Source organism: Balaenoptera ricei, chromosome 7 (assembly GCF_028023285.1).
Source record: "Balaenoptera ricei isolate mBalRic1 chromosome 7, mBalRic1.hap2, whole genome shotgun sequence".
NCBI lineage: Eukaryota > Metazoa > Chordata > Mammalia > Artiodactyla > Balaenopteridae > Balaenoptera > Balaenoptera ricei.
The window spans coordinates 117,795,522-117,815,456 of record NC_082645.1 but is presented as its reverse complement, the minus strand read 5'-3'; the positions used below and the strand labels follow the sequence as shown (position 1 = coordinate 117,815,456).

At 45.1% G+C, this 19,935-nt stretch overlaps 1 protein-coding gene across 4 annotated transcripts in view; it reads left to right on the top strand.

The window, feature by feature from the left end:
* The first annotated feature begins 6,680 nt into the window (after positions 1–6,680).
* IQCA1 (IQ motif containing with AAA domain 1) overlaps positions 6,681–19,935 on the top strand; it is a 166,898-nt gene continuing 153,643 nt past the window's right edge. For all 4 annotated transcript variants that reach the window (XM_059928994.1, XM_059928990.1, XM_059928992.1 and 1 more), the window contains exons 1-3: positions 6,681–6,994; positions 15,719–16,043; positions 19,428–19,547. In XM_059928994.1, the coding sequence (XP_059784977.1) occupies positions 6,984–6,994; positions 15,719–16,043; positions 19,428–19,547 (456 nt within the window). In that variant the 5' untranslated portion in view covers positions 6,681–6,983. The remainder of the gene's footprint in view (positions 6,995–15,718; positions 16,044–19,427; positions 19,548–19,935) is intronic.

Genomic DNA, 19,935 nt, shown 5'->3' with positions numbered 1-19,935 from the left:
CTTCATCGCGGTGCGCGGGCCTCTCACTGTCGCGGCCCCTCCCGTTGCGGAGCACAGGCTCCAGACGCGCAGGCTCAGTAGTTGTGGCTCACGGGCCCAGTTGCTCCGCGGCATGTGGGATCTTCCCAGACCAGGGCTCGAACCCGTGTCCCCTGCATTGGCAGGTGGATTCTTAACCACTGCGCCACCAGGGAAGCCCCTGTAACCTATTTTTGAGCATCAGTGGAGCAATTAAAGTATTAAAGGAGAATAAGCGACCTCCTGTGCTCTACAGACTAATAAGCATGATCCTCACACTGGTGGTGTTTCAGGAAATCTGTAACTGGGCAAAGGATGGAAGAGACGCAGCGTGACGCTGGGCAGGTCCCCGCTGAGAGGAACACACGTGTGCTGGTCCCTAGAGATGGATGTGCTGTTTTCTGGGTACATCTGGGGTGCTGGGGGTTACAGAAAACCCTCAGAGATTTAGCCAAACTGCATTGTGCTGCTGACTCCACTCACGCTTCAAAGGCCAAATTCCATTGTATATATGGCACAAAATTTGCTATTTTAACCAATTTTAAGTATACAATTCGGTGGCCTTAACTACACTGACAATGTTCCACAAACATCAGCACTATTTCCAAAATTGTTCATCACCCCAGATAGAAATTCTGTAATCGTTAAGCAATAACTCTCCACTCCCTCCTCCCCTGCCCCAGCCCCTGGGAACCGCTAATCTATTTTCTGTCTCTATAACTTTGCCTATTCTAGATATTTCATATTAAATGAAATCATACGATGTCTGTCCTTTTGTATCTGGCTTATGTCAAGGTTCATCCCTGTTGAGGCACATTTCAGAACGTTATTCTTTTTATGGCTGAATGCTATCCCACTGTATTTACCCCTCATTGCCTTTACCCACTCATCTGTACTTCTTGACTTTTAATTGGTCTCCCTGCCCCACGATCATGTGAATCCTCTGCTCAAGTGCACCTCCATGGTCTATAGAGTTCAGTCCAACTCCTCTGCCTCCCCCTGAGCACACACACCATCTGGCCGAGGGCTAGGATGCCAAACCTATTCCCAGATCAGATCGAAATATCCACCATCAGATGAATAGCTCCCCACACTTCTGCCTTTAAGCCTTTGCCCATGTTGCTTCCCCTGCCTGGAATGTTCTCCTTCTGTTTCCTCAGGTCAAAGCCACTTCAAATCCCACCTGCTGCATAACCCCTTCTACTTTCCCAAGGGCACGGTGACCCCTCTCGCTCTTCTAAACTCCCAGGGGACTTGGCACCGTGGCATTTAATCACCTTGGACCTATCTCTCTTCTCCTCTCCTCTTTGAAGGCAGAAGTCACCAGGGTCATCTTTTTTTTACTGCCCAGTGTTGAGTACTGGGCTCTGTAGAGAAGGGGCATCAATCAACATCTGCCCAGTTGAGGTCACACATATCAAGGGGACGATGAGTTTTCCCAGAGAGCCGGCAGTTGGATTACGAGGCTGTGTAAAAAGATATGAACATTTTAAATGAAACAAAACACCAATTATTAGGACAAAGCATAGTCACTGTGGAAAAGATACTGATCAATTTAGAGGAAATTACAGAAAGGTGAGTCAGAATAATGATTGGGGCCTCAGATGTCCAGGGAAGCATAGAGTATGGTCACTAAACAAAATGAACTTGGTACTTTCCTGCCAGAAGAGAGAGAATCTAACACACCTGGGCATGGCAGGAAGGGACTCTGGGATAGACTCGGCAGGACAGAGAGAGGTCAGGGAGGGTGGAGCAGAGCACGGGTCTCCCAGGAAGCCCAGGACTGCTCTGAGTCTTTCAGGGAACTAACCCCCAGGGCCATGTTGCTGTGTCTGGTCAGGCCCCCACCAGCACTGCCTGACTGAGAGTTGGAGCCTTTCCTGGACCAGGTGCTTGGTCCAGCTGTAGAGTCCGATCATAGGGTAGAGTGCCTTCCTGCCTTATGTTCTAGTCTTGCTGTCAGTGGGAAGAGCAGAAGGGGGTTGGCTGGCAGAGGAGGAGGGCAAGGAGGCTGGGTCCTCAAGTGAGAAGGCGGCCCTGTGAAGCGGGAAGCAGTGCCCCATTCTGATTGGCTAGTGGCTTGCCCGCCACCTGGTGGTATGAAAAGGCCCTGCTCCTGGTGGCAGCTGGAGTTGTCCTGCGCTGAGGTTTGGACAGATGAGCAGCTCTGGGGTGTTTTAACTCTGGTGCAGGCCTTTCCGGAGACTCAGGTGTGAGTGAGGACCCAGGTCCCTGGGGCTGGCTGAATTACCACGCTTCACGGGAAAGCAGGGTCTGGTGAAGAGGTTCTCAGTGACTGGTGACTCAGAAAAGAAAAGAAGGTCAGGTTCTGGTCTAGTGAACTTCATGCAGATCCAGAACAGATCATTAAAACGATTTGTGGGTTCTTAGAAAAGGAAGCAGAGACAAGTGGGTTCTCTAAAACAAGGCACACCAGATGACCCTAAGTTTCAGTTTCCATAGTGACTAGCCTAGTAGAAAAGGACAACGCTGCAGGTGTAAGAGGGCTGTATACTAGCGACAAACGTGACAGCATCCTTAGCTCATGGACTTGTTGAGGACAAAGAGGAGACAGGGTGGCTGGGGAGGTTGATAACTTGTCAACTGATGCTACCTTGGACACATTACTAGTGCTGTTCTGTCAGTCTGCTCAGCTTTCTCATAGAGAATGTTTTCATCGATGGCCTGGACCAGATTTGAGGGATGACATGGAATTGGATGGAAAGGTGAGCACACGGGATTACAGAGGGCTCAGCAGGTTGACTGTGGTTGACTGTGGCCGCCCAACAGTAGATGGAAGGGGTGGGAGCCAAGGTATGGCCCCTGATGGAGTGCCTACCAGCCCCCACGTGGAAGGTTCTGTTTCATCGGTCTATGTCTAAAGGACACCAGTGAACAGAGATACAGAGGGACTGATGGCACGGGAACTTGAAATCCGGTGTTGAAGAACGTGGTCGTGCTTACTCTGTAATTAAGAAGACTGGCGGGGAGGGGATACATGGGTTTAAATGTGTAAAAGTCTGCTCCTGTAGAAGAGGGTTGTTCTGTTTTGCCCTGGAGCTTTGATGGAAAAGCCGAGACTAATAGTGAGAGCTGTCCAAAACCAGATGGACTTCGTAAAGGGGCCAGGTGGTCCCTCCCGCTGCCAGAGTGTGGGCAAGAAGGGATGCTCAAGAAACAGGAATGTCCTGGGGGCTTGAAGCATCTGAGACAGGAGTAAATCAGACAACCTCTGATGGCTCTTCCAGGCCTGTCATTCCTCCAGGAATGGGATAATGAAGCCTGAGATCATCATTGTCCTGGATGCTTACCTCCTCTACTCCTGGAAGGCAAGATCCGTTCATGCCAGACTCATCTTTTCCTCTTGCACAGTGGGAACCATTGTGCTTTGCATATAACAGGCATCATTTAATATTTGCCCAAATGACTTCACATATATCCAGAGGACCGAGAAGATGAATTTGCCCAGAGACCTGGCAGTCTGATTGTAAGCTGCATAAATTATTAAATACTGAGGACAAAGTCACCTTTTCTACTGTATCTACATAATTAAGTAGCAATGTTTTTTTCGTAAAGGAAAAGTAGTTTGGGGAATACTCTTCTTAGTAACATTTGTCTCACAGGAAACCAATTTTTAAACAAATATCAGTTAAGGTAGGTGTTGCTACCAACACAAAGATAATGATTAGGGGTGTGGTCTTTAAAGGGAGACTAGCAGGTGGTCCGAATACCAACTCCACCGTCAATTGGAGGATGGCCTTGGATACACAGTTACTTAACCTCTCTGAGTCTCAGTTTCCACGTGTGTAAAATGAGCATGAAAATATTACTCAACTCATAAAGTTAGTGGGAAGATTTAATGAATGAATATATATCAGGTCCTAAACTGTCCCTGGCATAGAAAATGTGGTCAATAAGTGTAGCAACTGGCAGAGCTCATGGGATATAATCAGAGAACAACTATGTTTGTTCTCCTGGTATGCAGAGTTGGGAGACCTTGTTTCACTGTCTTATACTGAGTACCTGCTCTTCCTTTTCACATGACTTGTATCTTTCGATCACTGGATTTCATCATCAAGTGTTTTATTTTCCAGAAGAGCTCACGGGATTTGGCTCATATGGAACGTTGCCTACACGACAGCCCATACTGCCTGATGCGGTTCTTTTATCTACCTCTCTCTCTCTTAATGCAGGTAAATGCTGATTATGACAATAATGGCAGTCACATTTCTCAGCTGGTCCTTTTTCTATCTTGAGATGTTACAGAGTGAGGCTGTAACATCTAGAGCCACTGTAGAGGGAAGCCATCTGACATCCCAGGGATGACAGCTCCAAAAGATAGAAAGACCATCAAAGGTTGATGATGTCACTGAGCCACTGAAATAATTGGCTCCAAAATAGCCTCTCCTCTATTCTTGTTAAGGGAGATTATAAATCCTCTTATTGTTTAAGACATTGGACACTGGGTTTTCTATTACTTGCACTTGAAAACATGCCAATTTACGTGAGTGCTGTATTTCCTGAGAGCTTTCATATTCTGGAATATTAACTGCAATGAGTAGAAATATCCTGATTCACATTTTCCCCCAAGAACTTTTTAAATACCTCTAGCTTTTCATCTGACATTGAAAGCTACTGCGGAGAAATTCGAGGCCAACCAAATTCTCTGTACCACTTCTCCCTGAAGTTCAATAACATATCCAGGATATCTTAGGTGTTGGTTGTTCTATGTCAGTTTTTCCTGGAACACAATGAGAACTTTTGATCTGTAAGTTTCACTCTTTTATTTCAGAAATGTTTCTTTAGATATTTGAAAAACTTAATTGGAGCTTTCTTTTCCAGGAATATCAACTAAACCTTTCTAATTGCTTAAACATCTGTCTTTTCCTTTTACCTTCACTGCAATTGATTTAAGCTTTTCCTCTAAGTCAGTAATTCAGATGAATTATGCCCAGTCCATTCCTTGGTTTTTCTAATTTAGTTCCTATATTGGACTATTTCTGATTTTCATTTGTTTCGTTAGCTATGCAATCTTCTTTTCCTTCTAATTATGTTGTTTTATATTCTCTCCCAGCACTTATTCTATTAAACTTCTATTCTTATCAACTTATTCTATAGTATAAAACACTTGTAAAGAATTTTCTTCTGTTTGGTTACCTTTTCTCCAGGCTAGGTTCTTCACCTGTTCTCACCCATGCTGTAATCCTTTTTTTCCTTCCCCTTTTATTGAAGTCTTGGATTTGGATAGTGGATATGCGGCTTCTTATTCGTATTTAATATGGATTGCTCTTTGTATATCTTCCAGTTCCTCAAATATAATGTGAGCAAATTCTCCTTGACTGCTTTCTCACTGTATCTGAGTTTGAGAGCTGGAAAATTTTATTTTTATCCACCTTTCTATAGCCTGGATACACGGTAAGGATAAGGGCTGATCCACTGAATCTTTGCAAGGTCTGGGCTCTGCTTTCTCTTCCGAGATTTTGGTAAACTCTTTTACCACCATCCCTCACCCTTCTTGGGAGTATATCCTATTCCTGTGACAAAATGTCCTTTGACTTTGAATCTTTGCCTCAGTTCAGTGCAAAGTCCTAAAAAGTGGCAAGCCCTAGTGATTTTTTCTAGTTCCGGAAGGGCCCTGTGGGTGGTAGTGATTGTTTCGACTAGTGATAGTTTTATCTCACCTGGATTTCCCCAGGTGGCTCACTTACCCTACTCACCTTTCATCTCAATTCTCAGATTCCTGTCTTCCTTGTATTGAAAAGTATTAGTGAGAATTCTTGGTACTTTGCCTACTTGGTACTTTCTCTCCCTAGTAGGGATTTTTGGGGGGAGTGGGGATGAGATTAGACACCATTCTCCACTGCAGGTTTCTATTTCATTGAGTAGCTTTTGAAGTTTATGGCATGAAGTTGTACTTAATTTTTTGTTTGGCTCTCCTTTTCTTTTCCTTTTTTTTTTTCTATTCTTTTGTTCATTTCATTAGTAATTGTGGGAGAAGGGTTGTGTGATCCAGATTTATTCTGTCCTTTTTACGTGTTTGCCCTCTATATACTTTTTCAAATGCATTAGTTCTGAAAAATGTTCCACTAGAAATTGCAGATTATAAAATTATAAAATTTGCAACAGTTACCAAAGATGATGAAAGAACAATGCACACAAACACAGTGACTTGCTAATAACTAACACCCACACGGCATCTTACATTTACAACGCACTGTCGCCGTATTTCATTTGCATTTAGCCCCAGAAGGGCAGCATCTGCATCTGCCCTGCACCCCCAGAACCTAAGTCTGCGCTAGCCCAGAGTAGATACCCAGTAAGGTTTCGAAGGAACGAATGACTGTTACCCCACTTTACAGATGGGAAGACTGGGGCTACCATCATTAAGGACCTCGCCCAAGGCTACATATCTGAAGGTGGATGAAAATGGGCAAACGGGAAAGCGGAACAACGGCGTGGAGGACAACGAGCGGGTGGACAGGACCTGGGGCCGATCCCAGGGAACGCTGGGCGGGTCCTCCGGGAGGCGGGTACTAAGCGTGGTTCCTGCGAGGAACCGCGGCCTTCGGCGTTCGGCGCGGTTGCCAGGGAAACAGCAGGAGGCGGCGCAGGCGCCTAGCGCGAAGGGGGCGGGAGCGCGCCGGCCGAGCGGACACGCACCGCTCAGGCGTAGCGTCCGTAGCTAGGCTCCGCCTCGCGCCTTCTCACTGCGGGGCCACAGGAAGGTTCCGGAGCCTGGGGTCTAGGCGAGAAGGCTCGAATCCCCCTCTCGGCGGCTGCGCGCATCCCTGCCTATCGCCTTTCCCTTCCCGAAGTGAAAAGATATCCCCAACCCCAGTCCCTCCCTCCAGAAGGAACTCACCCCAACGCCCTCTGGCGGTGTCCCGACCCCTGCAGCCAGCCGCCCTTCAGAGGACGACAGAACAGCTTCCCAGCGGGCGAGGGGAAGAGGGAAAGTAGCCAGCATGTCGAACGCGTAAGTGATGGGCTGCCGGGCCATAGCCATGGGGTGGGCTCCTCCAGACAGAAAGATAGCCTGCTCTGCTTCTTTTCCGTTTCTTTTCTCCCCCACCTCTTCTTTTTGCAGTTTTAGCAAGTAAAGATACACGTCAGCAGAGAGCGTCAGCTTCTGTGGACAGGGAATGCCGTACGCTTAGACCTGCCAACTCCCCTGGTGCTGTCTCTGCCCCGCATAGAGATGAGCTCCTCCAGACCCAGTGCTTGTGCCCGCTGAGCCCTTGTGGATGTATTTTTGAGGAAGCAGTGTCTATGTTCAGTTCCTGCCTGCTTTTTTGTTAATCTAACCCAGTAACATACAGTGCTTTGTGAAAACACCCAGGTCCCGATATTTAAGTTAAGAAAGATCTTGAGGAAGCTTTATTGTACCACCTTGCTTTTCACCAAGAAACGCCAGTCAGGTGGCAGTAGCACCAAGGAGTATTCACCCAGCACTGTGCCATTTACACAGCACCAGCCCAGCAGTTATTTCATAATGGTCATCTCGAACATCTAGTGCTGACTCTGCAGGCGCTGTTCTGAGTGCTTGAATATAATAACTCATGACTCCTCTGTAATGTAAGAGCTGTTAATATTATTTCCATTTTACAGATGAGGACTTAGGCACAAAGAAGCTAAATAGTTCATATACAGCAAGGACACGGTGTCAACCAGGCACTGCAGCTCCAACCTGCATTCCAGCTCTCAGTAACCCTGTTTTCCAGGCCAGGAAATAAGAGCAGTGAGGCTAAGGGCTTGCCAGGTTTTGCAGGTGGGGGAGATCAGGAGTTCAGTTTTGGACGTGTTGAGTTTGAAGTGCCTATTGGACATCAAGTGGACATAAGTAGACAATTGACTTGAATTCAGATGAGAAGGCTGTGTATGAAATATAAATTCGACAGCTGTTGGCATAGACGGTCTTTATGAGACATGGGATGAGTGTAGACAGAGGAGAGAACAGGTCCAAGGACTAAGACTCAGTTATCCAATGGCAAGAGATGGAGGAGGAGAGACCAGCAAAGGAATCAAAGGTGTGATCATTGAGAAGGAAACAAGATTGTGGTGCCTTGGAAGCCAGGAGAAAAAGTAGAGTTTCTTGGAGGAGGGGGTAACAGACTCTGTCAAATGCTGCAGAACAAGCCACGGGAGAGCTGAGAATTGACCATGGATTTAGCCCTGTGGAGTCCAGCGGTGACCTTGACCTTCAGGGGGGTGATGGAGTGGAAAGATGGACTAGAATGAATGTAGGAGAGAGAAAGAGGAGAGAAATCATAGACAGTGCAGCACTGGCTTTTTAAAGGCATTTCGCTGTAGCTGGTGGCAAGGGAAATGGGGTCCAGAGACAGATTTTTTTAAGATAGGAAACAGTAGCCTATTTGTTTGCTGAAGGGAATGGCCAGTATAAAGGAAGCGGGATGACATGGGAGGAGGAAGGAGAAGTGGGGTGACATCCTTGCTAGTGGGGGCACGGGCCCCAGCAGACAGAGAAAGGAGCTCAGGTGGTTTATGGCGGGAAGATGAGGCAGGGTAGAGGCTGTTTGATAAAGATGCTGTTCAGTGGGTCGATGTCCTGGTGGGGCCTGGAAAGATGATGTAGATGGTAGATGGTGGTGACACTGAGGGGCCGAGGGCGATACCCTCTGATGAAATGAGGTTCCAAACTAGGGGGTGTCGTGGGTGGGAGGGAGAATGGTCTGGAGCTGGAGTGAGGAGCCAGGATCTGGCCCCGCTCCGTGCTGTGGTCAGAGGGCTCTGAGACGGAGGGAGGGCTGCAGGAGAGGCTGTGTTCTTAGGGGAGAGCCAGACCTCCCTTAGAGCAAGAATGCCAAGGAATATTCCAGAAACAGTACAAACACCTAGATAGTATTGGAAGAATTTGAAGGTTTATCATATATAAAATAACTTGAGGAGAATTCCCATTTTGCAAGATTTTGTATCGAAGTACATGTTTATGTCTGAATATTTAAGTCTTTTTTTCCCCCTCCGCCCACCTATGCATCATCCCTCCATCCCCCAGTTACAGGAAAACTGCCAAGCTGTAGAAATAACAATCTGGTGTTTTTCAACTGTCATATTCAGTCTTCTGCGCCCACAATCCTCCTAACTTCAATATCTGTAACATTTCTGGGTCATGTGCTGAAGTCTGAAACCAATCATGTACTTAAAAAAAATTCTAAGTGGTCTCATGGATAAAATACTACCTTCTCTTTACAAGGCACATTTCAAATTTCAAGAACACTTTCACATCTGTTATCCCATTCCTCAGTAATCCTGTGGGGTGTCCAGGGTAGGTGTCATTATCCAGATTTGCCACTTGAGGAAGTGAAGGCACAAGGTTAAGTGACCCTCCTGAGACTGACTACCTCAAGAGACGGGTTCTGATTTTAAGCTTGGAGCACTTACAGCCTTAAAAACCACCTTGCCATACCCCAGAGAAATAAAAACATAGGTCCACACAAAAACGTGTATTGGAATGCTCATAGCAGCATCATTTACAAGAGCCAAAAGGCAGAAGCACCCCATGTGTCCATTCACTGATGAGCGGATAAACAAAGTGTGGTATATACATGCAGTGGAACATTATTAGGCAATAAAAAGAAATGAGATAGCGATACACACCACAACACAGTGGGCTTTGGAAAAGTTATACTGAGTGAAAGGATCCAGTCACAAAGGGCCACCTGTTATATGATCCCACTTATGTGAAATGTCCAGAATAGGCAAATAAATAGAGACACATTAGATGAGTGGTTGCCAGGGGCTGGGCGGAAGGCGGATAAGGGCAAATAGGGAGTGACGGGCTAGCAGGTGTAGGGTTTCTCTTTAGAGTGATGAAAATGTACTGAAATCAGAGAAAGGTGAAGGTTGCACAACTCTGTGAATATGCTAAAAAAAAAAACAAAACCCACTGAACTGTGCACTTAAAGAGGGTGAGTTTATGTATGTGAGTTACATCTCCATAATGGTTCTCTTAAAACATCATCTTGCCACATTCCGTGTCTCAGATCATCTTCATGGGCACCAGCTCAGCGGAAGGATGCTGAGACCTTGGCTTCGAGGCGAGGTGGGGCTCAGGCTGGACTGAGGCTTCGAGGGGCGCGGAGGCTGCACTGGCTGGGGGTCCAGGGAGTGACAGGGTTGTAACCAGTGGACACACGTGGAGGGGCAGCAAGGCAGCGGGGAAACTGGAAAGCTGGAGCCAGTCTCCAGGGGAAAGGGTAGCAATGCAGGGTTGCGTGCTCACACAGCTACTTAATATCTCCCCGTCAACCAACAACCTTGCCTGGTCTCTCCCACAAGGGTCCCCCGAAAGACAGCAGGTGAGGAAGAAAGAGGCTGCAGCCCAAATGTCAGGACTTGGAAGGATCAAGCCACCAGGATGGTCTTCGGCCAAAAGTTCCAGTTCAGGAGTCAGCTCTGCCCTGGCTCTGGAGGGATTCCTGCCTCTTTGACCCTGGGTAGAAGCCCGGGAGTGCACTGAACTAGGGCAACAAGGCTTCCCCAGGCCGGATCTGCCCCAAAGCAAAGTCTTAAATTCTAGGTGTGTCCCATCCATTAATTTGGCTTTTGTTTCCCCTGGTGGAAGCCTCCTTTACCCAAGATCCCTTGCTAATGATTGGTGTGGGTCTTTATGGGATTCAAGTCACCCCCCTGCACCCTATGGAAAAAGCCGCCATGGGTGGCATAACACACCTTAATGCTTGCTGGTGCGTTAAATGCTTTGAAGTCTGATAAATACCCTTTATCTCTTATTATCAACTCCACCCCTGCATATAGAAATTATGACTAGATTTATTTACAGAGTCTCCTGGATATTATTACCAAATTCTTGGTAATATTAAATCTGCCTGTCAGTCTCAAGAATCTGCTTTTTTTTTATCTGGTCTCTCCAGGCGGGAACAGAGACCGCCTTCTGCCTGTTCCAGACCTCTGCAGCTAGCATTCCAGAATTTTCTTCAGCTACGCCTTGTGTGGCTCTCGCCATATTTATTCTTGAATGTTTAATGTTCTTGATCAGCACTGTGAATCGGGTTTTGTTTTTCATATTTTTTCTCTGCATTTAGTTTTTGGGCCTTTTATCTATGTCTTGCAACTTTGTATTAATTGACTTCTTACATTTTGTTACTGATTTCCTTGGATTTTGAAGCGGTGTCATTTACAAGCAGTTTTTTTCATCTTTTGTATTGATCCCTTTTCCATCTGTTTCATCCTTTTTGTACTTGTGTTTTTTAGCTTTCTGGTGTTTCTCTATTGAAAATATTTATGGTCTCTGGTTTTCAGCATTTTGAAGAGGTTGTCATCATCAGCCTCTTTGGACAGTATTCTTAATCAGGTATATGCCATAAATTAAATTTATTGAGCATCTTCCTGGCATCTGTGAAAATAATCCACAGTTTTTACTGTCTTGTGCGGTATTTCATTCAGCTTTCCTTAATGTTGAACTCTTGTGAATTTCCCAGGTGACCCCCCCCCCACCCCCCTCCTTGGTCAGCGGGAACAATGCTTTTGATCTGGCGCTGTGTTTTGTTTGCTGAGTGGAATTTCAGATCCGAGTTCCAAACAAAATTAGCTTGTAATTTTCTTCTGTAATGTTGTCCTGCCAGGTCTAGGCCCTGAGCCCTATTTACTCTGCAGAACGAGCGGATATTCTGTTTTATGGGAACAGGTGTCGAGCCTGGTGGCACGTGGGGCCTGTGTCACCCGTCAGGTCAGTGAACGCCTGGGGTCCCCGGCCCCCTCTCAGATGCTGGAAGTCTGGGCTTTGGTAAACTAAGAACCTGCTCAGCTGCTTTGTACCCATTTATCATGCAACGAGTGAGATGTCCTGGGCTAAGTGGAATTCTAACTTTTGATAGTACCTTTTCTCTGTTATAATGAAGTTGTCTATCAGAGTGCTCTTTCACTAGCAGTATTTTTTAAATATTGCCAAGTTGGGAGAAATCTGGTACTTGAACCCGAGGGATGCAGTGCCAGGGCCAATATCTAGCATCCAACCTCAGTGGGGTGCTGGGAGGGAGGAAGAGTTTCGTTTTTAGCTGTACATCTTTGTTTCCTTGTGGTGTCCAGCACTCCTCTGCCCCGGGATTTGTCCTGACAAACTGGAGGCAGTAAAGGTTCAGAGCCTGAACTCTGGAGCCTGGCTGCTTGGGTGCAAATCCTGCGTTCAAATCACACAACTTCGGGCAGTAACTCCTCTGTGCCTTGGTTTCCTCATCTGTAAACTGGAGTGATAATAATACCCACCTCATAGGGTTTTGAGAATTACATGAGTTAATATATGTGAAGTACTTAGAACAGTGACTGATATGATGTCCGTCATCATCACCAAAACCCTAAAGACTTTTCACATCAAGAGAAGCTTTCCACTTTTGGCCAGGAAGATAAAAATCTCCCATCTCTGCTCTAAGCACATAAAAATGATAGAAACAGCAGAAATTAATACAACGTTGTATATCAGCTATACTTGAATAAAATAATTTTTTTTAAAGTATAGAAATTAGTATAGAAACAGTAACAAATTTAAGTTCCTTTCTTGTTTTATGAGCACCAGCATGTCAATAGGTTTAGAAATAAACAAAAGTCCAACGAACTGAGGTTTTGTTAATACTATGATTTCCATATTTATCTTTCTCTAAAATTAAGGATGTTGCTTTGTTCTTAAATTATTCCAAGTACTCAGAATTGACAAAGGAAATGTTTCTTTTGAATTTAAGGTGATTTATTTAGAGAGCAGAGGTAGCTCAGTAGAGTCCAGCACAAAAAATGAAGTGACAACACGATACTTAATTTTGAAAAATGTTCAGAGTATAGCTAAGTGGCTTTCCATATTTAAATAGCGTAGTGTATGACATCTAGTTAGTAAATGTTAATTATTTTTATTTTTAATTTGGAATTTTGATCAATAAAACAAAAATCAAATTATAAAAAAAGATAGAAAAATATTTTTAAGTATTATTTTCATTTTTTATCTAAAACTTTTATTTTTTAATATTTTTATTTATATTTTAAATTTATATTTATAATATACTAATATCAGTATATTAGTTTATATTTATATATATATATTTATTTTTATTATATATATTTAATATATATATATATTTTTATATATTAGTATATATTTAATAGTATAATATTAAATTGTAAAATAAAACTAAAATATTTAAAATTGAAAATAAAAAACTTTTTTTTTTTTTAATCCAAGTTGAAAATCTCTGCACCAGGAGCAGAGTGGAAATCCAGGGCAGTGAGCAGGCCAGACCAGGAGGCCTAGTCGGTTCTGGCACAGGGGTGGGCAGTGCACTCTGGGATTTCAGTTCCTGAAAGGCCTGGGACCAGACCGTCCAGGAGGACTTGAGCTGGACTCCCATGGAATCCGGGGCAGGACCGCCCTTCCCAGCTGGGTCAGAGGCAGAGGGAAGGGCCACAGCCCATTCTGGGTCATAGTGGGAAACCAGCTTTTCAGCCAGAAGGCAAGCTGTGGAACACATAAACTCAGAATACGTAAAGAAGCCCCACAATTTAGTAGAAAAACAATCCCATGTGAAAACAGGTAAAACAAATGGATGAACAATTTAAGGAAGAGAAATTGCAGGTGACCAGTTGCACGTGGAAAGATACTGTCTCGGTAGCAACCGGGAAAATGGACACAGAGATCCTATTTCTTACCTGTCATCGTGGCAAACATTATGGTTGTGTATCTCAGGGCGGTGGCAGGGGCTCTTTTATTCTGGGGAGAGGTGGAGGCGGCAGCGTGGTTTGAATCGTGGTTTCAGCTCAGAATCGTGTAGACCCGGGTTCAGACGCTGACCCCGCCTCTGAGGGACATCATCTCCCTCCCACCCCAGTGGAGCGATGGGAGCCTTCCCCAGGGATGCTTCGAGGATGACACGCAGCATGGAACGCGGCAGGTGGTCAGTTTCAGCGCGAGATGTTCACACTTTCTTCCCCACGGGAAAGTGGGGGGCATGCTTGAGGAAGGGCAGATAGTGGAGCCGAGGGCCAGAGGGGGTGCCTGGGAATGACCTCGGGGCGGAGGTGAGGGATCCCCAGTGGAACAAGGTGGATTGACCAGCATATTTGTCTCCGAATGGCCTCTGAAATGGCAGTAAGGGATTTAAGACGCTGTAAACACACGAGGGCCAAGAGAACATTTGAGCATTTGACAAGAGACATCAGGAAAATGGAGGAGGAGGGAAAGCAGACTTGGATGAGAGGGGAGAGGTGGGGTAGAGAGCGTGGCCTGCAGGCCAGCAGAGCCCTGGGAAGGTCTTTCAGAGGTTGGGGGGCACTGGTCAGAGATCAGCAGAGGGGCAACCCCGGAGAGCAGGTGCTACGCTGCTCCCATCCTGGTGGAAGAGGCCGGTGCAGCAGCCTGGACCCAGGATGCAGGACGCAGGTGGGCGTGGGAACGGGAGGCCGGGCTGACAGCAGAAAGGCAGTGAGAGCCCGCAGCCCCCTGGACCCGCTTGCTTCTCAGGCTGGAGGTTGGAGCCGCCCTCGCCAGTGCATCCTGGGAAGACCCTACAGACAGAGACGGGCATTGGCGGGTTTCGCCCTCATCCCAGGGAGATGGCCAGGATCCTACCCACCCCATCACCCCCGGTTAAGCCCACTGGTTAAGAAGCCCCTTCCCAGACACAATGAACTTCCGTTTAGCTTTTCAGAACTGGGTCTTGGATATAAAATAGGAGCCAAAAATCAGCCAAATTTTGAAAGAAAATAAAAGTCTCTGCCATGAGTGTATTGATCAGAGTCCCAGCAGGAAAAAGAGGGCATACTCAGCAGGGTGGCTAATAAAGGGACCGGTGACAAAGGTGTGAGCTGAATCTCGGGAAACCAACAAGGGGTGGGGTGGTGTCCTGGGGGTGGCAGGGCTGTCACCACTCTAAGTCTTTGCTAGGAGGAGGATCGTTTGTTGACTCACTGGGGGACCGCGAGAGAGGGCACATCCCCATCTCACTCTCCCACTCCCCGGGCTCCCGGCTGCACCCTCCACTGAATGGCTCAAACAAGAGCGGGGAGCTGGCCTCCCCAGCCACAGTCTGCACCTTACTTCCCACACTCAGTGTTATGGTTCCGGGGTTCGTAGGTGGTGCTTAGAGCTGTAAGTCATTCATTTCTCACTGCTGTGTATTAGTCTGTTGGTGACTATACTACAATTTATTTATCCGTTCTCTTACTGATGGACATTTGGGATATCTCCAGGTCTTTACTTTTATCAAGAAATGCTACTGTGATCATTCTTAATGCAGATTTACAAGAGTCTCTCCAGGGTATAATTGTTCATTCGTAGTTATGCCCATGTTCAACTTTACAAGGTATTTTCCAAAGTATTTGTTCCAATTCGTACTCCACCAGCTGTGTATATGGACAAATCAGGTAACTATTCTGGTTATCAACTTCCTCATCTTTTAAATGGGTATAATAATACTGGCTTTACCAGTAGAGTGAGGAATCACTTTATACCATTTAGGCAAAAGGCTTTTTTAACTATTTATTTGATGATAATAGCCGTGGTCATATCCAAAAATCACATGCATAACAAAACAGGACATAAGTGGTCTAAAGAGCCTTGCAACTATACACAGTGTTCTTAGCTCACATTTATGGTGTGTTACATTTTTGTTATACCAGATGCCCAGTATGTATGCCTTGCAAAGTAATTTTTTCTTCTTGTATTGTTGACCCTGTCGTCCCTCAGAATGTATAATAAGATGTGGCATCAGACCCAAGAAGCCCTCAGTTCTCTGCTTGATAACGAATCTCAGAAGATGATGAAACCACAAAGAAATCAAGTTTTCATCTTCCAGATGTTAGCCACCTTCTACATAAAATACGTGCAGATCTTTAGAAACTTGGAGAACGTCTATGACCAGATAGTCCATCCACAGAAACGCATGCTGATCCGAAAAATCCTGGATGGGGTGATGGGTCGCATCCTGGAGCTGAAGAATGAGATGGTTGAATTGGAATTAACCGAGTTTCATTATTTTGATGATATCTTACAGGATCTAAAGTTGATTCCTGTAAGTACTCAGGGTTCTTTTCATATTAGTTTCTTCTTGTTATAAATAAGATACATAGGCCTGTAACCAATACCCTGCAGACTTCCTGGTCGTATTTATTAGTTGCATGTTGTATTGAAAGTCGAAGCATAGCCCTTCAATGAAACTATACTGCCGTGGACGAGGATTGGGTTTGCTCAGTTTTTGGCGCAGACAGATCTTTGCACGGTCCTGGGGTCTGCTGGACACCGTTGTTGTGGTCTTACCTGTCACCATGGTGTCTGCCCAGGTAGGTTGGAATGGAGTAGGATGAGCCTTTCACAAATATCCTCCCAATTTCCAATAGCCATGCCCCTACTTCTGTTTCCAAAGGAAATCTCTCTCTGGCCTTTGTTTCCCATCGTCTTCTCGATGAGCAGCCGGTTGGTTGCTGGTTCCTAATTCCCAGGAGGATGCATCTTCTCCTTTGCTTTGGGTCAATGGTGACTCAGGAGGTGTATGACAATGGGCCTCTGAGCCTCCGACACCAAAGAAGGGCTCCCTCCCCTTCTCTCTGATGCCCTGAGCACTCCCTGCCGGTACCTGTAACCACAGTGCCCTCCTGTGAGCATTCTGTCCTGCAGCTGCCCTTATGACCACTGCCTGATGCCCGGGATCTCTTCTGGCTGGGTCTGTAGGGGCTGGTGGACACTCCGCTTCAGTGGCAGGAGTCATGTGAGTTCAGTCTTCATTTTGAAAAGACCGTTTCCCTAAAATAAAATTAGGAAGAGAAAGTGTTTAGTTTTCTACACGGGGTTTAATATTTCTTCCTTTGGAAACTATTCAGGCTTCTATAAAAGGATGTCCCTCTCTGGGATAAACTTTCCTAGCATTATTACTGCATTTAATCAGAATGGACTAAAGAGAATACCTGGAATGAGTGAAGATGTTGAAGATCATCTCAAAATGTTCATGTTTCTTGCATTCATGTATAAGAGCATGGGTTAAAGCAGTAGATTTTTTTAGGTCGGGAGTACTTTACCCACCCCCAGTGTGAAAATATCAAGAACAACTCAGGACAAACATGAAATAAATAGTCATTAAGTCATAATAATAAATTTAGTTAATAAGGTAATATTCAATTTATTAATTTAATTCCAAGAATATTAAGTAATACTCCTAAATTTAAGGAATACGCAGTTTATGAAATTTATACGGTGGGCTCCTTCAGTTTTCTCCCTGCTCTTCATCCTGCCTCAGCACCTCTGTGCTGGCTGGTTCATCTTCTTGAAGGTCGTGACCGTTGAGAAGGATGATGACCGAGTGACATCATCCAGGCAGCCTTCCTGATAGGAGACCATGAACTATGTGTTCTGCCAGCCCTGGAGGGTGTTGATGGAGCCGTACGATGACGCTGAGCTCCAGGTGGTTAGGGGGCGCATCACACAGCCTCAGCACGGGCTCCAGGATCAGTGCCCTTGCCAGCGAGACACACATGGACCAGCCTCTGGGGATACCTGTGTGGCCCAGTTGTGCATTTCAGGGTGAAAGCTTGACCAACTAGCATCCTCTGTGGCTGGGCCTCTGTGGCTATCACCCACACAGCCCACAGCTCCTGTGTGTTCTGTCGGGCCAGCACGCAGATACTCGTACAGCATGACCACCCCTGACCATAGCTTATTGGCTCAGGGACGGAGACCTTGGTGGCTGCACTAGCCAGTCCTTCCTTGAGAGGTTCTGAAACTGGGACAGAGAGAGACTACTTTCTGTCTCCAATTCTGAACTGTAGTCTCCCAAACTTTTAAGTAGTTGGAGCCTTTGTTCACCCAATGCTCCAAAGGAAGAAGCTTCAGAGAGAAAGAGTGAGACAAATAGAGGGGAGAACAAAGCAGGATCACCAAGAGGAGTAGAAGGAAATGGCAGATTCCTGAAGGTGTCGTCTCCCCTGGACACATCCCTATTGCTGGCAGACACCCAGCTTTGTTCCTGCCCTTGTTCCAAGAGGTCCCAAATCCTTCCATCAATGTCCCCTTTGGCTAAACTAGCCAGAAGACTGTTTCTTTAGGTCCCCATAACATAGAGAAACACGTAGAGGAGAGAGAGAGATTCTCTGTTCAAACAAATTTACTTTGATTCCACCCCATGGAGAATGGAAACCCCAAGGCATCTGTGATGGGCATAAAATATATCACGGATGGGATGCAGCAGCAAGCCTGAAGCAAGGGATACCTACATTCCCCTCTCTTGCATTCTCAAGTGCTCTGTTTCCTCACCTTCAAAATCCTAACTGTAACTTTATTGGTCCTACATGGACCAGACAGAGCCACGTCAATAAAGTTTCGTCTTAAAATTTAGAAAAGCACAACACTTGAACATGCTTATTAATAAACAAAAATCATAACATTAGATAAAAGTGTCATCATTCTCCACTGACTGTCCACACTCACCCACTGGACCCTAGAAGCTCAGTCTTAGTTCACCCCAAACACTCCATTAGCCTAGGAAAGTTTTGGTTTTCAAAAACTGCTGCCACTTCCTGGGTACGCTATTCCACCAAGTCCTAAAGAGACATTCCTGTATGCTAAAATGCTTTTTCAAGGGAAGGCCTATTCAGAATTCCCTGGATTGGGGAGATGTGGGGAGTCACACCAGAATGGGAAAAGGCAGAACTGATCCCAAGGACCAGAACTTAGCTTCCCCCCAGTCAACTGGTCTACCAGAAGGCAGCCATGAGTGTTCTCATAGAGTATCTAGGACAGTGTTTATAGATACTAGGACCAAAGGCCCACCCATATTCTTGAATAACACTTCTACAATCTTGATTATTGACCTTGGAATGGTAAACATTCATTTGACCTCCACTGATTTGAAATATCTGTACACAAATGAAGTTTATATTAGTGTATAAAAACAAGTTTCCTAATAAAGCAAATTAATTTTGTAAATGATTTTTGTAATGGGGTAATTTAGGTCGAAATAAAACCAAATTATTTTTTTTAATTGTGACTGTTCACGTACACATGGTCAATGGTGCTAATGATAAATTATTAGGTTTAATTCAAAGATCTCTATAGCTCAATTCTATGCTATCCTAATTTGCATTATTTTAGGTAAGCTCAGATAATATTTCTTTAAAGAAAATTTGTTAAGCTATCATTGGTTAATTGAAGCCTAATCGATACGAATTACTGGAATTTTACAGTAATGATCAAAATGGGATATGGTTACACTTTCTCCTTTTGACTTTATTTATGTCTCCTTAGCGGGAAGGAACTATCTTCACACCACTGGCTTCATCACCTCTTAAGTGAGGATGGGAAGTAAAGCGAGTCTCTGATGCCCTTGTCCTAACTGTATATTTTAAATGGATTTGAGTCCTGGAATCATGACCAAAATGCTCTTTTGCTTCTTCTTTCTCTTCTCTAGCAACAGTTAGATATCCCCATACCAAAGTATTTTCTGAAGGAGAAGTTGGAAGTAATAAAAGGAAGAGAGAAAATCCTTGCTCAACTATTAGCCGACAGTGGATTAGGCATGACTGAAAAGGTTTGTATATCATTTTAACAAACATTATTCCATAATCTGTAAAACCTCCTTTTCTGCTGCCCCTAATTGTGCGAGAAACAAGAAGACTTTTCAATGCGAGGAGCGTGGCACCTTTTCTCCCGTGTTATTCAGTCACTAAGAAGTTGCATAACCTTTGGATGTGTTTAGAACGAGTCATAACCATTCTTTTTTAAGATCAAAACATAGTACTTCGTTGGTTAAATCAGCATCTCTAAGATTGAGTAGGTTATTGACTCAGTTTACTGGTTCATCTCAAAGTCAGCCAGCCTACAGTCAGAAGCAGAATGTTGTTCGTATAAAATAATTAAGTGCTGAGATAACTAGGAGCTAAAAAATTACGACACTCTCTGAAAATGCCGATTGACCT